Source organism: Lepidochelys olivacea, assembly GCF_965140295.1.
Source record: "Lepidochelys olivacea isolate rLepOli2 genome assembly, chromosome: 16".
NCBI lineage: Eukaryota > Metazoa > Chordata > Testudines > Cheloniidae > Lepidochelys > Lepidochelys olivacea.
In genome coordinates this window covers 25,579,438-25,605,267 of record NC_140426.1, presented here as the reverse complement: position 1 = coordinate 25,605,267, position 25,830 = coordinate 25,579,438, and the positions used below count along the sequence as shown (strand labels likewise).

General features: G+C 49.6%; 1 protein-coding gene across 9 annotated transcripts in view; it reads right to left on the bottom strand.

Moving 5' to 3' along the window:
• Window positions 1-1,665: 1,665 nt before the first annotated feature.
• The window catches only part of ADGRD2 (adhesion G protein-coupled receptor D2), a 67,862-nt gene continuing 43,697 nt past the window's right edge, over window positions 1,666-25,830 (bottom strand). For 8 of the 9 annotated variants that reach the window (XM_084650554.1, XM_084650551.1, XM_084650550.1 and 5 more), the window contains 6 exons: window positions 22,519-22,560; window positions 22,243-22,296; window positions 21,134-21,278; window positions 18,843-18,901; window positions 15,180-15,210; window positions 12,480-14,332 (listed from right to left, as the gene is read on the bottom strand). In XM_084650554.1, coding sequence (XP_084506680.1) covers window positions 14,307-14,332; window positions 15,180-15,210; window positions 18,843-18,901; window positions 21,134-21,278; window positions 22,243-22,296; window positions 22,519-22,560 — 357 coding nt within the window. In that variant the 3' untranslated portion in view covers window positions 12,480-14,306. Of the gene's footprint in view, window positions 4,080-12,479; window positions 14,333-15,179; window positions 15,211-18,842; window positions 18,902-21,133; window positions 21,279-22,242; window positions 22,297-22,518; window positions 22,561-25,830 lie in introns of those variants that run through there. The other variant, XM_084650547.1, reaches the window with a different exon arrangement.

The window sequence follows — 25,830 nt, the reverse complement described above, 5'->3', positions numbered from 1 at the left end:
TGACACTCGCACTCATGGAGAATATGGCTCACATCTATGCACAGGCACGTCTGTGGCTCTTCTCTCCATAGGATCAGAGTGGCTTTGCCAAGTGACCCTAACAAGTGATCTTGAGAGCAGCAGGGTTTAGGGGAGATAGTTAACTTAGGCACTAACCACTTGACATGGCTCTTAGTTATAATTATCAGGCTGTGCTAGGCATACCAAGCCAGCAAAATCCCTTCTCATACAACTGTAAGAGCTTTTTACACCACACATCCCTAGGGAGAAAACTCACAGCTAGGCGACAGCAAAGCCCAAACAACGGCCTGCATGTACTGTGACTCTGTGTGCGCCTACCTGTATTTGAACACACAAACCCTGCAGCTGTGCCTGTGGGTCAGCAACATGCGCACACAAACAACTGGCTGGGCAATTGCTGACACTGTCCAATAATGATAACTATGTATAAAACCTTGCCACATGGTCTTCAGTCACCTGGTTTGAAAATTTGGGCTCAAAGGTCATGCAGTGGAGTGTAATTAACCAGGAGGGTTTCAAGGCCCTGAGCCAAAACCCAACTGAAATCAGTAGACACACTCCCATTATCTCCAGTGGGAGCTGGATCAGACTGCAAGAGGGGAGACAGCATGAAGAGAACAGCCTCCATGCTGCACTAAACCAACACTTGCCTCAAAGCTAACAGAAGTCACACATGCAAGGTGCAGTGTTGCTGGAGTTCTGACAAGCAACTGCCAAGTTCTGGCCCCAGAAAACTAGCAGACGAAGTGATTCCTGATGATATTTGGAAAGTGCTGCAGGAAAAACGCTGCTTCAGGAGTATACTCAGCTCCTGATGGGCCACACGACAGCAGAACCAGGTAGTTTCTATTATTACTTTAGTGCTACCATGGGGAACACGGATGACGCTGGCAGGAAGGACCCACAGTGTCTTCACTCAGCACTGGGATTGTCCGGGTACCAGCTGAACGAATTAGGTAATAATGCCTCTATTGGCCTATGGGCCTGATTCAGGAACACAACTAAGCACATGCTTAAAGCCCTGCTTTGCTGAGTTGGGGTGGGCCAAAGACCATGCTTAACGTGCTTTGCTGAATCAGGGCTATAAAAGACAGTGTAGTTACCCCTCTGTTCCATAGTCTGCTGGGAAGGAGGTGGCCATTAGCTGGAAAGGCCTGCATCCTACACAAAGCGCTCATTAACTCTCAGCATAACCGCGTGGGTTACTTTGAAAGGGTTCTGAAAAGCAGGGCCCATGGCTCGGCTGGCCTTTGAGACGGAATATTCGTCCCACTCCAGTGCTGACTCTATGGACTCATTCCAGCTCCAGTCCGTGCTTGGCAGTGTCTAAACTATGTTACTGAGCAGAGAGTAAATAGCTTCAGTGAACAACCGTTCAGCTGGGGGCTAGTGTATCACATGAGCCAGCATGTAACAGCCACTACGGGGGCTGGATGGGAACAGTGTCACATCTTGCTGGCCTTTGGACATGCAAAATGGATCAGGTCCACAGGAGTCAGTCACAGCATGAAGGCAGCTTTTCCTTGGAGGTAAAGCTAGAGTAGGCTGAATGCCTGCCTTGTCTGTCATTAAACCAGGACATATTAACATGCAGTAACGTGACTCTTCATGAGGCTAAACAACGACAAATCACAGAGCCCGGTGTCTTTAAAATCAGCATTTACTCAGCTATAATATGCAGCAAACCTGATACTGAGCGCACGTGTGCTCTGTGCCGAGGAACATAGGAGCAGAAATCGGCTGCTGCACAGACCAGCGAGAGCAGGCTAACACACCCTCTGCCTCTGCGCAGCACTCCACCAGACAGCTGGTAATGAGTGTAGTTCATCCATCTAGCATACAGGGAGATTAAAATTAGCTGGTTTAAAAATGAAAAACAAAACAAAACCCAGCTACCGTCTGTCTCAGAGTGCCTGTTTCCCAAGCACCCCGCGTCTAACCCCGGCAGGGGGTGTGATGGGAACCCTACAGGTGCCTCGCACTGCACCAGCCCCCTTTGCTGAGGGCAGTGGTGGGCATCCAAACGGTCCTTTACAATGCAGCACTTTGGCTGGTCCTGCTGTTCACACACCTTGCTTTCCCTCTGCACTTCATGGCCTGCAGGTCATGTTATTGCTGGCCATTTGTGGACACCAGCGGTGCAAGGAGACAAAGCACGTGCAGGTTTGGTTTGTTGTTGTTCATCTACAAGGCCCTGGCTTTTAACCTGGAAGAGCAGGAAAGGACCCTGCTAGTCTCCAACAGCCTACTAACCTCTGCGGCCAGGCACAAGGGTGTCTTGCTGAACACATTCACCAGGTCTCCACTTATCTTCTCTCACTAACACAGGCTAAGGGGAGCAGGGGGACTTAGGCCTTTGCTCCCACACACCTGGTGGTACCCTCTCGGGCTGTTAGCGCATGGCAGGAGCGGTTTATCCGCTGAGGGGGCGAAGCACACTGTCATGTAGCGATGTTAGAAAGGGGAAGGAAGAGGAGGCTGGGGGGGCACATGAAGCCCCTTGCGATTAGAGTGAAATAGGGGCTGCCTCAGGGAGACCCCCACAAGGCTTCAATGCTGCTGTTTGTTTGGGCTGCGCATCGGTGAGCTAAGTGAGTCCAGCTAAGTGGCATCCGTCTAGAGCTGGGCTGGCCTAGCAAGGCAACCTGGGGAATCTACAGTAATTCAGGAACACGCTATTAAAGCCCACTGATTGCAGTACACCCTTTACTGCGCTCCTGAATCATGATCTGGAGAAACAATGCTGAGCTGATGGGCTGACGCGGCCCTCAGAGGTGTGGTCAATACCGTTCCTTCATAGCCGTTAAGGCCAGCGGGGCTCATGGCGAGCAGTCTGTTTGACCTTCTGCAAGGCACAGGCCAGAGACTCTCACCACGTGATTCCTGCACCGAGCCCAGCACGTCTGGGTGAGCAGCAGCAACACGAATGGAAAGCCGGCTGACGCGAGACTACGTACAAGCATTGCGGGTGAGGGGAGGGAAAGTTTTATTGTGCGGACAGAACAGGAGGGGGCTCGGCCGGTGCCAGGGCTACCTCGTGTGCTGCCTTTTAACATGATGTGCTCAGGCATTAGATGAGTGAGTGGTAAGGAGAGCGCGTTACCTTTTCCTTCACTTTGCCTCCAGCCCAGTTAGTGCCTGAAGGACAGAGCTAACATTAAAGGACTGGTTCTTGCCCTGGCTAGTGAGCCAGAAACGACACTCTTCTAGCTAGACACACCTAGTTCTGCCCCCATGTTACACCCACCGTTTCACAAAGTGCCATGCCCCACTGACTGACTGGCTCATGTTGAGCCTTCAGCCGCCCCAGAGCCCTGCATGGTATTTTCATGGAACGAGTCATTTCGGTTTTTGCCCCGGTATGGAAAGCCTGTGAGCTTTAACTGTTCTAACAGGCAAGAGACGGGGGCAGGGAAAGCTGGCGGAGCCATCAGCTGGCTGGGAAGTGCGACAGGATCACAGCTAGGTTGTGTAGTCCTGCTTCAGTGCGGGGGGCTGGACTTCGTGGCTTTTCAAGGCTCCTTCCAGCCCTACATTTCTCTGATTACTCAGCAGGCATGCACCCAGTGAGGAAATGGGGCTGCAATCCCCACCTCTCCTCGGGGGACACTAACCAGCCTGGGGGCTGGAGGGTAGCTTTGCTTACTAGCCCCACCGAACCAATGAGGTTCCAATCCCATTTGGGAAAACAGCTTTCAAGTGGGTGTTTTAGCTGAGCCTTTCTAAGTTTGTCCCTCCCCGTTTCATGGCAGACTAGCAAAGCAGAATGGTGCTACCTACCCAAGGCCCAGACAGGAACAGCAGCCAGGTGCAAGGGAAATAGGTCACGTGTGGATGGCCAGTGAGGAGAAGGGCAGGGAAGCCTCCTGCCTGGCAGGATCCCCAGGCCTGCCTTGGTTTTCGCTACACAAGTTCAGCAGTTTTGTGTGGGAGGCTGTGGTTCTCCAGGAGGAAATCAAGATGGCCGTTGCGCCTGGCTTCCATGGACCTGCCTTCTGTTTGGAGAGCCCAGGAGGAGGGGGGACTGGGCGTCACCTGGAAAAGCTCCTCTCAGAACCCTAAATCCAAGGAGAGAGTGCGTTAGTCAGCGTGCAGAGAGCCTCTGTATCCCATCCAGGACGTGCCTTGCTTGGCCCTCTGCTAGAGACGGGGCTTGGGCTACTCACAGAAAAGGGGAGTGGGGCCTTAAGTGTTGCAACAGCAGGGGCATTTAGCCTTTATTTGGTGTGCAAATGTGGCCCTGAAAACCCAAAGCTTCCAGATTATGGATCCAGGAGCCTAGACTCACACTGCACAGCCAGTTCCCCTGGCTTGGTCAGTTGCTGATGCCCCTGTCTCTCTCCCCTCCACCCCCCCGCCCCGCCACTGCCTCCCACCCTCACCTCCATCCCAGGTAGACTCCGTGGCTAAGGAGAAGGGCTTCATAACAGACTAGAGGTCACTAAAATAACAGTTTAGAGAAAAACAGTTCGGAGCTATTGTTATTTACTTTTTTGCATAACAATGAAGTTAAAAGTCAAGAATTTTTAACTGATAGAAAGGATGATTAGAAAAACCACCACAGCAAATAACCTGTGGAACTCAATGCCAAGAGGTATCACAGAGGCCAAGTGTTCGGTAGGATTTGCAGAAAGAGCCTTACACAGTTATACGAATGAGAACAGCCACAATTACATTGGCCATGATGTCACTTTACGACGGCTATAAACCCTTCTGCCTTGGGCCATGAAGCAACCTCTGAATGACTGGGTGGGAAGAACTTTCTCTTGTGACAGGCTAGTCCTTAGCTGGCCAGCAAGGGCCTCCTTGCACCCCAGTCTAAAGCATCTGGTGCCAGGCACTGTGAGCAGCAGGCTACCAGGCTGGATGGACCCTGTGGCAGTTCTGATGGCTGTATGTGTCAGTATTTATTCCCACTGGTTGTTTCCCTGACCAGCTAAGAAGCAGTCAGATGTCCAGTCAGCTTTTGATACCTCAGATTAACAGGTTATGATTTTTTTTTAAAAAAAGATACTATTTAATGAGACGTGATTTGTTAGCGCTGCTTAATATTGATCACAGAAGGATTGGGTCATGGAGACAAGCAGACACTTGTTGCTATGTGTGGCTTAGCAACCTACACAATGTATTCAAAGGGAATAATGAAATTATCATGGGGAAACAATGAAGCCATCACTTGACGAGATGGAGGATGTGGAGCTCTTGTTTGCCAAGACAAGAAAGACACTACCTATTGTTTGCACAAATCTGTGAACTGCCTGGCCCACACCCCCTACGTAATGGGGTGTCATGAATCGCTGTGGGCTATTCCGTTTAATGTGCAGCTTTGTACAGCGGGGCAGAGCTCGCTACTGGGAGAAACGTGTGGCCTCTCAGCATGAACTGCGTCCTTAGCACGGGAATAGCTCATTGTGAGGCATCTTAATATCAGGTGGAGGTGTGGGGGAGGGAGTGGGGCAGGACAAGAGAATGTCTAGGGGGACTGGAGATCTGTAGCTGACAGCTGGCTCCCACTCTAAATTAAGAGAATTTGCGATAATCTTGCTTTAAATATTTTTTTAAAACTTGGCCACAATATTTCCATTCGAATTGTCTTACTCTTACCTGGTGATGTAGCTTTGCTTAGAAACTGTACCTGCCACTAACACTTTTATAGAGCTAATTTAATTGATTTTCCTAGCAAAATAGGTGGCTACTAAAAGATCTTGGTTATGAGTCATGAGTGGCTTTGAATATGATACCAAAGAGAAGTGACCTCTAGGACAGGGCTTTGAGGGGAAGGCTGTCTTTGTGGTTAAAGTCCTGGCCCACTGCTTGGAAGAGCTGGTTACGGTCCCTGGTATTGATTTCCGGTGTGAGTTTAGGTCAGGGAATAATTGTTTTGGGCCTCAGGTCCCACTCTGCAAAAGAAGCTGGTGGCACTGCCTTTCTCAGCCCTTTTGTCACGTTAGCTTGTGGGCATTATGGGCAGACCTTGGCTCTCACTATGTGGTTCAGTGTGGGCCTGGAGGTGCTACCATCAGATTGCTAATAATCATTACAGCTGGTTGAAATTTCCGAAGTAAACTAACAGCCCCTTTTCATCATGAACATATTCTGCACAGAAGCTGTTTGGCAACGTTTGTGTTGAAACTGTATCATTTATCATTTTAAAAGTAAGAAAATGCCAAAAATGTTTTTTTTTAAATAAATGTGGGAGCGAGACTAAACTGACCAAAAAAATTCATTTTAAAATCTCTTATTTCAGCCATGAAGACAAACACAAACATTCAAATACAAATTTCAAAAAATTAAACATATTATTTAAAATTTTTGTGTGATGTTTTGCTTTTTGTTGTTTTGACCATTGCTAATAGATTTCTAAAATTGTTAGCCTCCTGGGTTGTCGTCAGTATCATTTATGACAAGCTTTAGGTCTGGCTGGAGCAGGAGTCGGAGCTGGGGAGAATCTGTTGCAGCCCCCCTGGGGGCCAGGGTAGATTGTTGCCCCTTGGACACTCACCAGCACCAGGCCAAGTCTAGGCTGAAATGTAGCGGCTGCCGTCACTAGAGCTGGCTTTACGCAATGCCTAACGAGTTGCATTCACTATAGCCTCTTGCCTCACTTGGCCTTGATTTGCTCCCACTGATGTCAGCCAGCCCCTAGAAGTTATGTACAGCTGAACATTACCCTTCGCTGATCAGGCCATGTACCCAGAGCTGTGCTGTGTCAGAGCTGCCCTGGGGGCAGCCAGGCACTGTAGAGCTGGAGAATTATCGTATGTCAGCTCACTTCATGGAAAGCTTATGCTCAAATAAATTGGTTAGTCTCTAAGGTGCCACAAGTCCTCCTTTTCTTTTTGCGGATACAGACTAACACGGCTGCTACTCTGAAACCTGTCATGTATGTCTTGCGTGGCGGAAGGCACTTGACTTTGTGCCCAGTGCTTCATAACACCGCTGCCACCCTGACAGTCCAGCTGCAGTGGGCTGCCCATTGGGCCGGATGTGGTTATGGGGGCGTGGAAGAGGGCTTGTCAGGCTGGAAGGGGGCTCCTCAGTCAAGCTCAGCCTCGGAGAATTGCAAAGCTGAGTCCCGCAGGCACCTGGAGAATGCTACAGGAACTGCTCTTGGCACCAGAGGGGCTGCTACATAAATCTTAGCAGTGCACAGAAGGTGCTGGGCTGTGGATTTTAGGGGACAACTTGGGACGGGCATGCATGTGTGTAAGCACGCGCATTTCTACTAGCTTTAAAGCACTCCTGGGTTCTAATCCCAGCGTTGCCCCAGGCTTTCTTGATAAGTCAGGTAACCTGCCTATAAAATACAACTAATTCCTCCCTTTCCAGTGGGTGTGACCCCCACCCAGCCTCTGAAACACCTGCAGCACCTCGAGGAGCTTGACCCAAGGTCGTTCTCCCTCACTCAAGCCTGGATAATGCAGCCAGCATTGTGGGCACTGGTGACAGACAGTTGCATTGGCCCAGATCATCCCTTACTGGTGTAATGCTTGGAGGGAAGAAATCTCCAACAGGACTCGCTGTGCACACTAACGGGTGATGCATCACATCACCCTGTGCATAGCAGGTGTTCTCACCCTTAACCTGGCACACCACACTGGATCTATGGGAGCCTAGGCCATCAGAGTAGAGGCCAGGGCCCCTGACCAGCTCCAAGCATTGCAAGTTCCCCAGACTTGTCTCTGGTGCAGCTGCCTCTGGGGCCCTTTTGTCAGGGGCTCCATGGAAAAGCTAACAGAGCGCCTCTGAAGCAGATCAAGCATCAGTGCATTGTTGAGGGGACGGAGACCCAGAGAGGCTTCGTGAGTTTCCCCAGAGGCAGAGTCAGGACTAGAACTCAGATGCCCAGGCTGCCGCCTGCAGCCCAACCCAACTAGCTGAGCAGCAGAAGGGGGCACGAGGACAAGCAGCCATTCTGCTCCTGCTCCGCCAGGTCCAGGTCTCTAAACCCCTGGGAAAGCAGCAGTGACTACAGCCGGGCCGTGCTGGGACACCGGTTCTGGACATTGCACAAGCCCTTAGCAGGGCAGGCCATTCTCAGCGTGACTGGGTAGCGAATCCTGAGCCATGTATCTCTACTGACACTACCATGAGAAGGGCCCAGTCCAGCCCTTCGTGACAGCAGCAGGAGCTGAGGGGACTCAGAGCCATGCCAGACTGAGCTGTTAAAGCAGAGCATGGAAATCAATGGTGCTCAGATACTGGGGGGCTGGGCGCTGGGCACATACCTAGATAGGCTGGGAAAAAGCTATCAAGCCATGTGAGGAGGAGCCCCGGCAGTCTGCTGTTTTCCACACTGCCAGCCAAATGGAGGCATCAGGCCGTGGGAGAATCGATATGCACAGGCTGTAAAGGGCTAACTTCCTAAAAGAGACAGGCTCTCTCCCACCTCCCGACACTGGCCCCGAGACACGGAGCAGCTCCCAAGTCTGTAGAGAACTCACTGTCTGGGCTCCAGCGTTGTAAGAGGACTCGTGTGGGGGGGGGAGGAGGAGGGAAAAACCGAAAAGGTGGCTAAGTGGCTTTTGTAGCAGAGAGGCACAATTCTCAGAGAGCTCGGTGCCTCGTGCATGTCAGACTGGTGCAGGTGGATGTGCAAAGCTTCCCAGCTGACGAGGTGTTTCTAAGCAATTCAAGGGGCAATGCCCATTTTAAGGAGCTGTTTGGTTTCACTCACTTGCTCCTCACTGGGGTCAAGCAATGCCTCTTACAGGTGCAGCCTGCAGGCCTGACAAGAGTGAGTTTTGTTTGCACCATGGCAGCGGAGGCGGCATCAGGGGTTCCCCTCAGAAAAAATACTGCACCTGCCTACTGTTAATCTGCAGGTTAGTCTGAAAGTGTGTGAGCGAGTGCGAGCACACATATTCTAGATCTGCTGCAGGTGCTTCTGTGACCCGAACGCCTACATTTCCTTCCTCCAGGGGATTTAGCGAGCGGGTCCACAGAGCGCAAGATGCCCCTGACTGCCCTCACTGCACTGGGGAGCACTGTCCCTGGAAGTGCTGCACTGGACCAGAGACTCACTTACCCAGAACTGCACAGAGGCACCCGAGAAGGTTCAGGCAAATTAACAAGTGTGAAGCCAATGCACATAAACGAAAGCATATCAAACCCCGTCTGGATGTGCTAAGACAGGAGTAAAATTGCCTTAGTTCACTGGTATATTAGAAAGTTTTTCTGGCATAGCTATGTTGGGTAGGAGAGTGAAAAAAAATTATACACCTCCAGTCAGCACAGCTATGCTGGAAAAAGCCCCAGTGTAGCCTTTGGCTGGCATGGCTTAGCCTATTTGGGGCCCTAGCAATCCCAGCAAAGCTCTCTTTTGCCGATTAAGCTGCATCTCCCTTAGGAGGTTTCCCTATATAGCTCAACTGATCTAGCTATACCAGAAAAACAATTTTCAGTGTAAACAAGGTTTTCGGTCACTTTACTTGGGGTTTAACCAGATTTAATTTATGCACATGGACTTCACCCCTTTAACTGATTTGCCTCAGTATTCCGGAGCGTCGCCAGGCGGACGTGGCCTTACATTAGAGCCAGGAGGAGCAGCACTGGGATTAGATGGGGAGGGAGTCAGAGCAGCTACAACTGGCCCACAGGAAAGCATTTGAGCAGCAGGTGCCCTGTGCCTCACTATCCTGCTCTATTCTGACACACTTTAAAGTTTATGTTTTACTACCTAATGTGCTTCTTCAGGTTAACGATTTGATGTGCCCCGTGGTTGATTATTTCTGCCCCGAGATGTGGGGAAATTGTGACATTTCCAGGTGACACCTTTTTTAAAATAAAAGGTTCAACGCACCCTGCACAACTTCTTCCCCATGGAGAGAAAACGTCATCCGGAGACCAACAGCTGCTGGTGTCCCGCCAATGCAAGGTGTGCCCCAGGCCAACTTTTACAGCCATCTACGTAACCACATCCCAGAAAAGCTTCATCGGATTTAACAGTACAAAAACAACATCCATCTATCCATCCATCCCAGCCATGTCTACAGTCCCAATCCCCGTAGTAGCGGTGATAGGTGCCAATACCCTGAATCTAGTCGAAAGAGTTCTCAGAAGAACCAGGCAAAGAAGCCATAAAAAAATTAAATCTGAGCTAATCAGTGGTGCTGGAACATTTTAAATAGTGGGGGTGCTGAAAGCCAGTCCCCTGACCCCTGTCCGTCCCCTCCCCCTGAGCTGGGACCAGGAGCAGGGTCGTGTCTCGGGGGGCCAAGGCTGGGGCCACAGCTGGGGGCGGAAGCAGGGCTGGCAGCCGGGACCCCTCAGCCACGTGTGGGGCCAGAAGTGGAGGCAGAGGGCCTGCACCCCCACATGCAGGGCCAGAAATAGAGGCGCAGGGTGGTAGCCGGGACCCCTGGGTGCGGGGCCTGAAGCGGAGGTGCGGGGCCGGGACCCAGCACGCAGGGCTGGGAGTGGAGTTCCGCATAAAAGTTGGGGGTGCTTAGTTCCTGAGCCTATGGAGTTAATGTACGCAGATGGGCCTTGATGAAGGCACTGTGCCTTTCATTAACACAGTCTCTGTCAGTTTCCCCTTTTAATAGTCTTTAAGAGGAATAAAACCAGCACTGCACAAAACAATCCCCACTGGACAATATCTTCCTGGAGGAACTGTCATCAGGGCGCTTGAGAACTGAATCATGTTTGACTGTGAGATAGAAAGGGACACAAATTATCTTAGGACACAAAGTACATTGTGCAGAGGCTTTTGTGTTCACTGAATATTTAAACCAGAAAGGAAATATTTATTTTACTCTGATACATTTTGTCTCCCTCAATGACAGAGGCATCACAAAGCCCTCCTTTTGTCTAACTGCTGGCTTCAGAAGTCCTCAAACACATCTGGACAGTCGGAGGTGTGCATTAGTGGGGCTTGCTAATGCACCGGGGGGAAAGAATTCTCTCACACGCTGAGCTGACCAGGACGCCTTGGCCAAACTGCAAGCCCAGCAAGACAAGGATCAGTCTCACCGAAGGCTCAGGTAAGTAATATTCACAGACTGGACTCTGCCCCAGCTCCATTGATTACCACTGAAGTTAGGAGCCTAAACATGCACAAGGCTCTGGGCTTCTGCCATCAGTGGTGAAGAAATGTCAGCATTACCTGCGTGCAGCCGGGTTCTCTACTTACCGGCCTGGCAAAAGCCCAGCTCTGGCACTAACTGATTGTGTTATCTTGGGCAAGTCATTTACCTAGTGAGGGTAATTACCCACTGGAACAATTTACCAAGGGGCGTGGTAGATTCTCCATCACGGACCACTTTTAAATCAAGATGGGATGTTGTCTAAATGATCTGCTCTAGGAAGGATTCTGGGGCAGCTCTCTGGCCTGTGTCATACAGCAGGTCAGACCAGATGACCACAGTGGCCCCTTCTGGCCTTGGGATCTATGAAAAGTCTTGGTCCATTTGCCCAGCTGTAAAATAGAGGGAACAGCCCTGACTTACCTCCCTGGGGCGCTGTGAGCCTTAACTCCTGCGGCGGTGTAACGTGCTTTAAAATTCTTCTCCTAGAAGGTAGTGCCAGGCACCCCAGCCAGGCAGTGTTACTAATTAATAACCATTAGTGATTATAAAGACAAAGAAGCCATGCTTTATGCTTCTTTGATTCTATGCCAGCCAACCCAATGCAACAGCCACAGTTCTAAGGGTGATTACCATTTTCTGCTGCAGAACAGCAATTCAATCAGCAGCCTCACAGGCATCTTTGGCTTCTTAAGGGACTTTGGCATACTGGCCATTTTAGGAACTGCCCTATGCTTTTCTACCCAACCTTTTGCAATTTCCAGTTTACCATTCCTCTGGGGCTTGCGGAGAAGCCCCCAGGTCCTAAGACCCCTGCCTCTCCAACACAGTAGTTCTGTTGTCTGCAATCTACGTCTCATCAGTTCTCGTCTCCTTGGCTGGCTGAATATTCATCTCTGTATAATACGGGGCACGTGTCAGCCGTTTGTCACCCAAAGCTCTCACAGGCCATTACCAAGAGTGGTAAATGTCATCACCTGCACACTGACATGGGGCTGGGAAGAGACTGAGGCATGATTGGGTCACAGGGTGAATCACCGGCAGCGTCTGGGCTAGAAGTCAAGTCTCCTGCTTCGACCACTGTACCTCACTTCCGCTCCCTGGGAAAAGAATCTTTCCTCAGACCCCTTCAGTTTGGGAGGTACCCCCTAGCTTTACCTGCACATTAGGGCTGATCTGGATGGGGCATTCAGTGCTTTGCTGCCATCTTTGCCCTTGGGCAATCCTGCATCTGGCTTTGGGAACTCAAAAAACACAGGTTTCAGAGTAACAGCCGTGTTAGTCTGTATTCGCAAAAAGAAAAGGAGGACTTGTGGCACCTTAGAGACTAACCAATTTATTAGAGCATAAGCTTTCGTGAGCTACAGCTCACTTCCTCAGATGCATCTGAGGAAGTGAGCTGTAGCTCACGAAAGCTTATGCTCTAATAAATTGGTTAGTCTCTAAGGTGCCACAAGTACTCCTTTTCTTTTTTCAAAAAACACAGGTTCTCTATAGCTCAGGGCAGGAATTTTGATCCTACCAGCATCAGCTGGTGACAGATTTTCCTTTCACAAAGCTAACAAAGGGCTCTGGCACCAATAGCCAATTCAAAAATGCACTCAGGAGGCAGAAAGGGGTTTGCATTGCCTGGATGCATGGGCTGCGTCCCTGAACTCAGCCCAGCCAGCAAACCTGCTCTCTCTGTCAGCTGAGCACAATAGTGGGAGACTGGTGAAGATAATGGAAGAATCCAGTCAAAGTCTCTTGCCTTACTTCTGACAAGGCAGAGAGTTGGCTGCCTGGGAACCGATGGGGGCCAGCTTCTGGGCACAGCAGTGGGAATTTCTAAGCATGGCATCTGCCTTCAACAGCTGTCCAGCAAAGTGCTCCCCGCCCCGTACCAGGCAGAAGCCTCACCTCCTTGGAGCTGTGACCTTGAGCAGATTCCTTTGGTTGTGCCCAGGAAACTCCTGCAAATCTGAAGTGAGTGGTGGGCTGAGCTAGCCAGGGGAAGTTGGAACTGGCCCAGCTAGGGACAAAGGACAGGAGCAGAGCTCTGCTCTCAGGTGAAACCCCTCCCTTGGCAGCAGGAGGGAGCACCGGCCTCTGGAGAGGGGAGAATTCACTCTCTGTCTATTGATGCTACTTACAGAGCCCCCCCACCCCACTATCTGAGCACCCTCCTCTTTACCATATTTATCTTCACAACATGCCTGGGGGGTAGGGTAGTGCTATTGTACAGCTGGGGAAACCGAGGCAGGGAGCGACACCCAGGTAGCACAGAAGGATTAGCCCATCTTTCCTTCTGGGCTCCCAAGAGTGAGGAGGCAAAGCTTAGGGGCAGAGTCAGTTTCTAATTCTGCTGATTTCTAGTCCGGCCTTGGTCCTTCCTTCTCATGAAGTGTTTCCACACCGCAGGGGCCAAGATCTGCCCCACCAGGCTAGGCAAGGCATTTCAGAAGAGAAGGACATTAAGCAATTGCATTTACCTTTGGAAATCCGGCCTTTCCAACCCACACCCTCCCTGGCTTCACCTGCCGGCCACAGCACTTTCTCTCCCAGTCACCCAGCTTCAGTCACAGCCCTATCTCCCTGGGGGGTGGGAGGCGGGGAGGCGGCTTTAGCATTCCCCAAGTCAGCAAGTCTCTGCAAAGAACGCAATGTGCCTCTGCCCAGCCCTCCCAGCAAAGCGATCAATGATCCCGCCGCACCTGGCACCGCCCCCCCGAAGGAAAGCCAGATGGCGTTGTGCTTCGACGGGAAGAGCTCCATGCACTGGGTGCAGGCGCAATGCGGGTGCTTTCAAATATCTGGCCCATCTGGCACACGAAGCTGTTCTAAGCAGCCACAGGCGGTGACAGCGCTCCTTCCAGAGCACGTGGCACAAGGGGTTGGTGACTGGCAAAGTGCAGCATAGAGAGGGGTAGTGGAGATAGCAAGAAAGGTGTGCATACAGGAGCGCAGGGGTTCTCAACACGGAGAGGCGGGCTGGCCATTGCAAGATGTGGCATGGGCACACAAGACGGCTCTCAGCAAAGCATGGCTCTGGGTGTCTCGAGCACAGCCGGTACGTGCAGGGCTTGGTGGGGTTTGCAGAGCAGTGAAACAGGATGCAAGGAACACAAGATGGCGAGCTGCTGGGAGATATGGCGCTGTGCATGCAAGGAGGCCCAGGACAGGGTGAGGGTAGCTAACATCGCTTCCTTGGCACTAGCCCTGCCTGTGCAGCAAGGGAGTCTCCTAGCTGAGAGCCAGGTCAGTCTGAAATGTGGCATTTCATTGCAGCTGGGCCATACAGTGCTCTGTGGACATAAGAACATAAGAGCGGTCATACTAGGTCAGACCAAAGGTCCATTTAGCCCGGTATCCTGTCTTCTGACAGTGGCCAGTGCCAGATGCCCCAGGGGGAATGAACAGAACAGGGAGTCATCAAGTGACCCATCCCGTCGCCCATTCCCAGCTTCTGGCAAACAGAGGCTAGGGATACCACCCCTTCCCATCCTGGCTAATAGCCATTGATGGACCTATCCTCCATGAACTTATCTAGTTCTTTTTTGAACCCTGTTATGGTCTTGGCCTTCACAACATCCTCTGGCAAGGAGTTCCACAGGTTGACTGTGTTTTGTGTGAAGAAATACTTCCTTTTGTTTTAAACCTGTTGCCTATTAATTTCATTTGGTGACCCGTAGTTCTTGTGTTATGAGAAGGAGTAAATAACATTTCCTTATTTACTGTCTCCCCACCAGTCATGATTTTATAGACCTCTATCATATCCCCCTTTACTCGTCTCTTTTCCAAGCTGCAAAGTCCCAGTCTTATTAATCTCTTCTCATACAGAAGCTGTTCCATACCCCTAATGATTTTTGTTGCCCTTTTCAGAACCTCTTCCAGTTCTAATATGCCCCCCCCAAAATTTCAAGAAACACTTGAGTTGAGATTGTTTGAATGTTGCAGTCTCGACAAAACCCCATATTTTGTAATTAAAAACAGAATGAGGAGAACATTTCTGCCTGTGTGCATGGATCCCCCCTTTCTGCAGCCAGCCCTCCTCAGTGCAGAAACAGGTGGTGCAAGATGATTTTTAATACACTCAGCAAGACATTTATCCCAAGCACAAAGAGAAGAGGAAATGACGGAGGGAGAAGTTACCTGAGGATTTGAACGCTGTCAGCTCTACAGCCTGAAAGAGGGGAGAATGCTTGTTAATTGAGATTTGTTCAAGGAGGGAGTTTCCAAGCCCCCAGGAGCCCAGATCTGTTCACAGCCACATTCCCCAGGTCAGAGTGGGGCTTTTTCCCTGCCACCAGTGCAGCCAAAAGGGGCTTTGCTGCATGCGCTCTCCTTTCCCATCACTCCCTGCAGCTCCACTGCTTCACAGCTAGGGGAACAACCCTGCCCCTCATGTTCACGGAGCTTGGGTGAACTCCCCCACTGGTGCCTCCTGGGCGTTCTCCCCAGTGCCCAGCACGCGTGCTTAGGGAGAGCGGGGCCTGTGGCATGAGAGACCTGCACTGGCAGCAAGCTCTGCTGAAAGTGGGGCTCCCGTCCTTGCTTGGGGCAATGCAGTGGACTGGGCACAGTGCTAGGACATACAGAACAATCCAACGCAAGAGAGGACCAGACCGGCTGACCTAAGCCAGCTTCTCCATCTCTGACTGCACTGGATGGAGCATAGGGCCCCCCAGAGCCGGCTGTGGGACCTAGCCAGGCCCTAGTAAAGACCACCTGCACCATAAGGCACCCTGGGGCCACCTCCTCCACCCTCTCTTCCACAAAATATTTACTAATTTAAGGCCTAATCCTGGCAATGGCTTCCCAGCATCACCAGCCCCACGCATTCACAAATCAGGCAGGCTCCGAACAACCACAAGATTGGCTTAAAAATCACAAGGTTTGTTTAAATGATAAACTTTAGACAGGAATGGCAGAGCTGTTTCTGTCCCCTAAGCGCTGTTGACAAGGGTGGGAAGGATTCACATTCAGATATTTTGATACAAAACAGGAGGCCAACCTGATCTCTTCTTAAGGAAAACAGTATTGGCCGGCTGCAGCCTCTAGGTTCTACTATTCTTAATCTTATCATCATCAGTTTTACTTCCAGTGGGGACCTGTCCTGGCTGCCCTGTTCAGCCAGATGACAGTGAATGGTGATGACCGCTGTTCAGCTGAAATGTTTGCACAGTCCACCCAAGGGGCACAATGAAGCACCATGAGGCTAGAGGGGGTTTAAACACATTGGAGGTGCCAAAACCCCAAAACCTTTCACCAAAAAATTTGTCAAATAAAACGTGGATGAAATGCAGTGAAAACACTCTGATGTTTGCTCCTAAGGGAGCACAGCATTTTGTCATTGTAAGTGTTTTCAGATTTATTGTAAAAAATGGCTTCTTAATCAGAACGAGACTACGTTCAACGATACCATTCTGAATTCACAGCTCATGCCCGTCAATTACATAAGGGATTCAGTCAGGGAGCTGAAACAATCCATGTGACTTATGTAACTAACCTGCACCGCAGGCTAGTCAACTGCATGGTGCATTAACACACACAGAGCACAAGCTGCAACAATGCACAAATCTTACATTCAAAAATGTTTACAATATATCAGCTTCAAAATTCACGTTTCCTGAGCAGTCACTTGTGGAGCTCAAACGTTCATGAAGAGAGAACATGAAAGAGTTGCAAAAAGTCACTTGTGAAGACAAACGAATATTTAAACAAACAAACTGGCTCAGCTTTGCTTCCTCCCACACTGGCTCCTTGGATACTAGGGAATTTTGTATTTTGATTGTTGTTGAATTTGTATTGTTTAGAAAAGGAAAATAAAACATTTTAAATAAAAATATTTAAGTAACAAACAAAAAGAGAAGCTCTGGATGACCCCAGCATGGAATCAAGCTAATTCTATCTTTGCCCCAAGTCTACCAGCTAGGAAGTGCTGTGGCCTTGGCATTTAGGAAATCTACAGGCTCCTCTATTAATGCCCTGTGCATTAGAAAACTCAGGCCTCCTGGTTAATCTCTTTAGCTCATGTCTCATATTTTGTGCCAAGTAGCTTAGCAATGGTTCTAATTTACAGAGCCAGCAGCTGCCTGGGTCAGAAAAGCACCTATTGGAAAACCTGCCAGGTATTTATCACCCGGAAGAATAGCAACATTAAACAAAAATAAACCATGAGAGACAATAAATACTGATTTTACTAAGTTGCCTTGAAATAGAACAGAATGTTATCTGTAAGATAAAGAAGATAGCACTTCAAAAGCAATAAAGGAGACAGAGAGAGAGAGAAATTTTGGTGTATATCTAGACCCTTTGGTAAATTCCACACATGAAAATAGCATTATGTTTTTTTCTGAAGAAACTATAGTTAACTTCTATGTCAAGTGCACAGAACAGTGCATAATCATTTCAGTGGTGGGAATAGAAGTGGTATCAGAATAGTCACATTTAAATTATTCTCCACTTTACAGCATGCCTTGTTGAACTTGGTAGAAGATTAGTTGCTGGGAAATGAAATGGGCCAACTGAACAATATCCCATTTGCACAGAACATAACTTGGGTGCTGAAACACACCACAAGCCCTTTTCTAACTTGCTTCATTTTGGGGAGGCTTGTAGCCATGACCTCATTTCTGTCTTTTCATTCTGATTGCTCAGTTCCATTTGTGCTTTTATGGATGCCCCTGTTATAAACAGACCTGGGAGTTGATTCCCTCTGATACAGAATGGCGAAAAGAGACCACAAATGTTACCAACAAAACTAGGAATCAACATGCAGCAGAGAGACTCCCCCACCGCTCATGTGTCAAACCAACCCGCATCTCTCCCTCCCCTCTGCAGTCCAGGAGTCAGCACAAATGGGTCTAACAGGACAAGGGCCCTTTATATCCAGGAGCTGGGCATCCCCCAAACACACAGACAGTTGATTCTCTTTCTACTATTTGTCTTCCAAGGGCAGGGATAGACAGACGCCTCCTTACTCGTTCGCACGGGTGGCAGGTGCGCTGATTGCTTTCGAGCAAGCCCAGTACGATGGGGTAGAGCATGAAGGATGGCAGTCTATAAAGGGGCTACATGGGCCACTTTACACCAGAGAGTGAGATCCCCCCCCATGTCTGAGTCCATAGCTCACCCTCACCTGAGGAGCCCTCCTGGGGTGTCCGAGAACCCTAGACATGAAGACATTAGGCTGTTTGCTGTGACTCCCAGTAGATAGTGCAGGGCTGTTCCATTCTGTATGTTTGTAGGGCCTTTTGTCTAGTCTAGTTCGCGGTGCCCTGAGCCACGGGGTTTCCACCCCTTTCCCTTGGCCAACTTCCTGGCAAGAAACTGTTCAGTCTAAGAGGCTGCACTTTCTTATCATAATTTCACCCCATTATTGTTTGTCACATCTGCTGCACCACTCTCCATAGGCCAGTGATTTGCAGCCTTCAGATACTTCATTACAGGGTCCTTTTACTGGGGTAAATTCCTTCAGCTTCCCAACCCAATCAATGCTTAGCAGGAGGTGCATACCTACAGTGCTACCAACATGGCTAACAAAGTCTGCTACCACCACTGATGGACCTTCACAACTCCCCCAGGGAGGAGGTAACTGATATGAACCCCATCTTAGCAAAGGGGCAGCTGAGCCACAGACAATTACGTGATTTACCCAGGATAATACAAGACATCTGTGACAGAGCTGAGAATAGAACCCAGGAGTCCTGAGTCCTAGCCCTTTGCTATAAACACTAGACAACACTCCCGCACTCCTGTCGACGTATCTATTCTGCATATGAAAGGTGGAAAATAATTCAAGACATTACGTACCGGTCTCTCTGGTGACATCATTGAGGAAATCCCCATAGGAATTTTAGCACCAAAGTTTCCTAAAGTGTGAAGTGAGACAATGAATGTGGATACACCTGGAGAATGGAAATGTGCATTCCTTTCAAAGGGCTCTATCATTTATTCCCCCAAAGTATCTCCCAAGGAAGTAAAGGGCCCAGCCGGGCTGACTGAAGAATTGCAAGCTAGTTTTCAGAGCTGCCAATCAGTTTGAGCCTGTGAACTTTTCTTTCTCTAGTTTAATCTAGTTTCTCGATTTCCGGCTCTCTCCCCCCCATATAAATCGATGTTAAAGTACCAACATGCTTCTCTGACTAGAAGGAAGGCCATGCTGTTCAGGGCCAGCTGCAGGGGCAGAAGCCTTAGGCACCAACTTCCAGGAGCACCATGCTGCTGTGCCCCTCAACTTCCCTCCCACCTCCAAGGCACTGGGGGTGGAGACACTGAAAACATTTTCTGCCCTAGCTGGCAAAATGGCTCAGGTCACTCCTGGTGCTGTGTCTTATGGATTGAGGATTCCCCACATCCGCTCGCCTTGAATGCATGGATGACCCATATACACAATAGGGACTGATCCCATTGAAGTCAATTGGCCTTCTACCACTGTCTTCTTCGGGAGCCAGACAGCCCCTCAGTGCTGTATTTATATTTTCATCAAAGTTTCTCTCTCACTCCAAGGAACACAAACCTAACAACATTCATGTTCACTATGATGCTGGCAGACCTGGTGCCAGCTGATGCTCAGGTGCCCATGTCTCTCAACGGACACTGACAGATGCCGTCATTATTGACAGACGAGGTATTGGAATGATAAGAAAAAGTGTTTAGAGTTTGTTGAATGCTTGTGAGATGCTCCCTGCATTAATCTCACTTCTGATATCTGTGCTCCATATTGTAAGGTAACATTTGAGCTTCTGTGACTGTATGAATGGCCATAGAGGAGAGGGATGTTAATCAGTGCAAAGAGCAGGAATTGTTATGCCCCGGCCCCCCAAAGAGGAGACACGTTGAGAGGAGACGGGCTCTGGGTGGAAACCAGAGTTTCTACAAGTGGAAACCCCCTACGTCAGGATCGAGAAAATGTCAACAAAAGGGGTAAAGACTCTTAGGCCTGGTCTACAGTGGGAAAGGAGGTTGGTATAACAACGTCACTCAGTAGTGTGAAAATCCACACCCTTGAGCTATGCAGTTACACCAACCTAACCCCCAGTGTAGAAAGTGCTATGTTTATCGGGGCTATGTTGATCGGAGAATTCTCCTGCCAACCTAGCTACTGTGTCTCAAGGAGATGGAGTATCAACACGAGTGGGAGATCCCCTCCCATTAGCGTAGTCGTGTCTTCACTGAAGCCCCGCAGTGGTGCCACGGGAACAGTTTATGTGTGGACACACCCTTGTTGTTTATCTGTGAAGATGAGTCATGCAAGTGAACTCCTCCTATCAGCTGAGTTTGCAGCTCAGAGCACATGGCAGGAGGGAGATAAAAACCTTAAACAAAAGGAGTTAGGGATCTCTCTGCTGCTTGGGGGAGCAAGGTGTTTCTAGACATAAGCAAGAGATCCCCAGCTGCTTAGCCCTAGAGGTCAAATAGAGTTTGCTGATTACAGAAGCCTAGATTACCTTTTGAAACCTAAGGCTGTAACTCATTCATGGTCTATATTCACTTGTTTTAACCTTATAAATAACTCTCTATTTTCCTTTTCCTAGTTAATAAATCTTCATATTGTTTGCTATAGGATCGCCTACAAGCGTTGTCTTTGGTGTGAGCCCTAAAGTACAATTGACCTGGGGTAAGCAACTGGTCCTTTGGGATTGGGAGTGACCTGAATATTGCTGTTATCCTTGGTGTATGGGGCCGTCAATACCAGAGAGACACTCACCTGGATGGAAAGACAGACTGGAGTACCCCAGGGGACTGGCTGTGACTCCATGTTCAGGCTGTTAAAGTGCCTGGGGGGTTTGCATATGGTGCAGTTGGTTGGTGAAATCTAAGTCTAGACCTCACAGCCCATCAGGGTATGTGTCCTGGTTTGGAACAGCCTGCCCTGACATTGGCACTCATACTCTAGAGTCACCATTGGGAACTTCATAACCATGTCAAACTTTCCAACTCTGTGGTGTTTTAGAGGGTTCAAAACAATAATGCAAGGGATGAAATTGCATGAAAACTGGACCCTCTGGAAAGGTCAGCGTACCTTCCCCCGTGCTCTGAATCTGTGCCAGCAACACTGGCAACCTGAAAACAAAGCTGAGGTCCCAGAAGGGGCTCTTTACCTTTGTTGGTAATGTTCTTCAGGGGGGGATCTTTCTGCACAGGGCTGGACAAGGCGCTCTCGGGCGCGGAGGGACTCAGCTTCCCAGTCTCCCAGGAAGCTGTATTTCTTGGACTTGACAGATAATTGATCGGATGAGAACAGTTCTGCAAAATGACAGAGAAGCAGGACAACCCTCAGGAATCCGCGACACATCTGCCTTTAAAGGATTTTGATACCATGCATCATTTTAAAAATCTGCTGCAGCTGTTTTCTTAACTCTCACCTCCTTGCCGATAAGGCCACTCTTCAGTCCGTGTGGATTCTCCAGGGAGGTCTACAGCAACCGCCCAAACTGCAGAACCAGTGGCACGTTCTCCTCCACCCTCCCCAGTACTGTTCAGGAGGAAAATGATGTCCCCCGACTCCAGGTTTCTGAATATGCCAGGTCCATTCAAAAGACATTCCCAGGGCCAAGTTTTGTCATACAATGCATGCCCTAAGGATTCCCAGGGCCAAGTTGTGTCCTACAATGCATGCCCTGAGGGAATCAGGGAGAGCCCAAATGTACCCCAGAGAGCAGACTTTGGCTACAAACCTGGATTTAAAGGGGTACTGTGGAATGTGATAACTCCATGTTTTAAAGATCAAAGTCTCACATCAACCAGAGCAAGGGGAGAGGCCTTTTGCCTGGCCTTGGAGTCAGTCACATCCTACAAACCTGTGATGTGATAACTCAAGCTGCCCTGTTTTGTGGATCAAAAATGCGTCCACGCCCAACTCACACACACAACAATCCACAGATGAGGCATGATGGGAAATTTCAGCGTTTGAGCCTTTCTTTAGAGTTTAGTCTGAAATCCCTGGAGAGACTGTGGAGGGCTGAGAAGGTTTGGCCAGCTGCGAAGAAGAAATCAGCATGCCCTATAGGCTACATGGCTACCAGATGGGGTTGATAATCCCAGTTGGTAGTGAGGGATGCCCACTAGATTCTATGCTTTAGATTTGGGGGAGGGGACACAAACTGGGTTTCCTAGAAATCCACCATTGTGAAAAATGAAAAAAAACCCCATCCTCTGAAACCAGCTTGTGTTTAATGAAACCGAAGCAGCATCTCTGCCTCACACTTACTGTGAATGAGAGCGCTTTCTTCTTCTCCTTCATCCTCTGTATGGCGTTCCTCACCTGAAAGTTGAGCAGGGTCATGAGACAGGGCCCGTGCTGTTCCGATAAAACAACAACATCCTCCGGACAAGTCAAGGGGGCAAAAGCAACAGCTGTTGCAGGAGCAAAGGGCCAGGACAGAATATTAACCTTTGCATTTGATAAGATTCTGGTTACCAGTTTCATTTCTAATATAGGACTGTTCCGAATATGGATCAAAACCGAGTGAGAGCTTCCTCTTACCTCACTGTTATAGATTGCATAGACCAGGAAGATGTACAAGCCCTAAAAACAAGAGAAAATATAAAATATTACGGGCTTGCAATAGACTGACCATTTTGAAACAGGGGAAGTAAGACACTGCTACTGTGTGCCCGGACGGCGCCTAGCGCAGGGGTAGCTCCTATTATTGTTCCTTGTGATGCCACCGGAACATACATGCTTCAGAAATCTCAGCACTCAGACCTGCTAGGGTTCATCTCCAAGCCAGTATTGTGCTCTGCTCACAGCCGGCTGGATCTCCAAACTGATTCCACCCCAAACCTCAAACTCTACTTCTCAATACTTGTTCCACTCCCTGCTCTGATTGTGAAACAGACGACTCCCATCAGGTTTGTCTCTGCAATCTCCGTCTTCTAACACGTCCCCTTCAAGAAATGGAAGAGAACTATGGGAATGGACTCTCAATACGGAATGATCCCTATACGCACTGGCTGCTACTGTGAGTGTGGACAGATCCTAGCACAAAGGGGGCCCTGAGCTTGGTGGGTCCCCAGCACTACGTTAATAAATGTGATCCATGGCAATAATAGACAGAACTCAGATGACTTCATTCAAGAGCAGTTAAAAGGAGAAAGAGTCTTTTCATTCCTCCCCACCCCTTCCTTCTGCTACCATTGCAGCATCCACACACACTTGGTTTTGCAGGGATGTAGGCACAGTCCCTGGCAGGCAGGCAAATAAGCACCTAGCGCCTTCCGTGCCCAGGGGCTGCTCTATTGCTCTGTGATGGAGCTGGATGGAGCTGAAGAGCAATTGCAGCTGTCAACCCACTGACTCCATCAGGCCTCCCTACCACTCCCAAGCCCAGGGTTCCCCGCTTCATTCAGTGGTGAACGGGAAAATCCCTCCAGAAATTACTAGGTGGAGCTCCCCTCCCCCCCTCAAAAACATAAACGCGGGGAGACAACCCCTGTGTGGGAATGAGTGAAATTCAGGAACTAGACATCCCTTCCTGACAACTGAAGTAGCCACAGAGTGAGCCCAGATGGATGCAGCCTTTGCGTGGGCAGGGCAGAGCAGAGCAAGGTGATGAGGCCTTTTCCTTTTCAGTGTGATAGTCTATTGGTGACAGACCATGGCAGCTGAGTGGTCGCCAGATAAGCCAGGGGCTGCTTGGGGGGGGGGGGGGTCCTCTGTCCTCCTCTAGCAGCAGCCAGACTATCCAGAGTGAGGAGTGCACAGCCAAGGCTAACACAGCTCTGTCTTTTAGCTCACGCAGCAGTGGCTCATGCGTTAAGGGTAAGAGGTGCTGGACTTGATCCCCACTGAGCCATGTCAGTATTACAGCCCGTGCTAGGGAGATTCAAGGTAAAATGCGAGGCAGATCCAAACCTTCCTACCAAGGTAGTATTGTGAAACCCAAACCCACCACGCTTGTCCTCCCTCCCCACTCAGAGAGGGCTAGAGATTGGAGTATGGACCTCATGCTGTCAACTCCACAGAAGCTCAGCCACCACCAGTGTGACTCCAAAATACGGAGCACCAGTCAGAACCTCATCCCCAGCCTGCTGTCCAGTAGAGAAACAGCTGTAACAAGACACAGGCCTAGAAAGAGCACCACCTAGGGGTCAAAACTGGGCTAAGCACCAGGGACTAATTACAGCTTTACACAAAAGAGTTTGTCCATAAAGGCAGTCCGATCTGGCCCACCAGATTTATGTTACATCTGCCGAGTGTTTGTTATCGCAGCTAGATAAATCAGCAGCAGTAAGAAAAGTCATTCATCTCGTCTTCAATGAGCCTTGCTCTGCATCTGAAAACTCCTGGCAAGCACAGTGGTAGCAATACCCTGGCGTGGTGCCATGACCTGTCCTTCAAACAGCAGAGTTGGTCACTCCTACAGACCAGATTTCTGGTGCGGCTGCCAAGACAGGTCTTCCTTGAAATAATCCTTTTGTACAGAACTGGGAGGAGAGGTGGTGATGTCGGCTGGGAGGGGAGCCCGGGAGAAAGAAGGCCCAGCTGCAGAGAGACTGAATGTGGATAAAATATGGAAGAGTGTTAAACTGGCACAAAATAAATCACAAATCCAGTCCCAGAATTTGCAATTTTCAAATTTGCAGAATTTGCAGATTCTCAAAGCACTTTGCAAACATAGTTGTCTTTTCATGATAGGTGTGTGCAGCGCCTTGCACAATGCGGCCCTGACTCCTGACTGGCACAACCACAACAGAAATACTCAATAGTGAGAAGACAATCTCTAAAGCCTCAAACTTCAGTGGTGAGCAGGTCACAATGGACTAGGGTAGGACAGTGAGAGTTAGGAGAGCTGGACTCTATTCCCAGTACTGTCACCGACCTGCTGTGGGACCTTGGCCTTCACCACTCAATGCCTCAGTTTCCCCATCTGTAAAAATGGGGATAGTGACGCTTACCCATCTTTGCAGAACATTTGGGGTGAAATCCTGGCTCAACCGAAGTCACTGGCAATGGCTGTAACGGAGCCAGGATTTCACCCAAAACTCTGCAGATGACATGTGTCCTATAGGTGGGATTTTTGAAAGCACTCTTCACTTGTCTAACGATGCTGCCACCGAGCACTGGTGGAACAAGGTGAGCACTTCTGAAAAGCCCCCTGCAAGTGCTAGGAAGGGAGGGGATAAGGGCACACCCTGTGCGCTATTCTACTCAGAGAACTATTATGAGAACAAACACTCCCTGCTGCAGAATGAGTGTTAGTAATTGTTTGTTAGGCCTGGCGATGTGCCTGGCGCTATCCAGGACATGACAGCCACAGAGAGCACACCATCTAATTCCAGAAACTCAAAGATCTATTGGTTAAAAAGTCAGGCTCTTTAAAATGTGAAGTGTAAAAAATAACTCGATAGGACAGCCTACCACACAGAGTTCAGTGAAAATAAATCTGTGCAGCATGAAATTTAAGTGGATCCGCACACAAGCTGTGGGAAGTGATGAAGAGGACATCCCAGCAGTGATGAGTCTCGCGCCCAATACATCTCTTGGCTCGACAGCCTGGCCAGGTGGCCAAAGTGGCAAAACCCAAAACCAGACAGTGTGGGTCTTGGCCCAGAGGAGCCAGCATCACCCGTTACCCAGCTGAGCGGGACCAGACTGCCCGATTCCTCCATCTGCACCTGCTGCTGAGACGCAGCCTGCGGGCCATCTCCCGGGGGCAGGAACGATCACTCCCAGATTCTTTACAAATGGGATCAGTTTGGTCACTCGGTCCTAACGTTTTGCATGTCTTAGTCACACCCTGCACGGCCACCCCGGGCTCCCAGCAGGATTGCCCACATTATTGAGGAAGCTGCC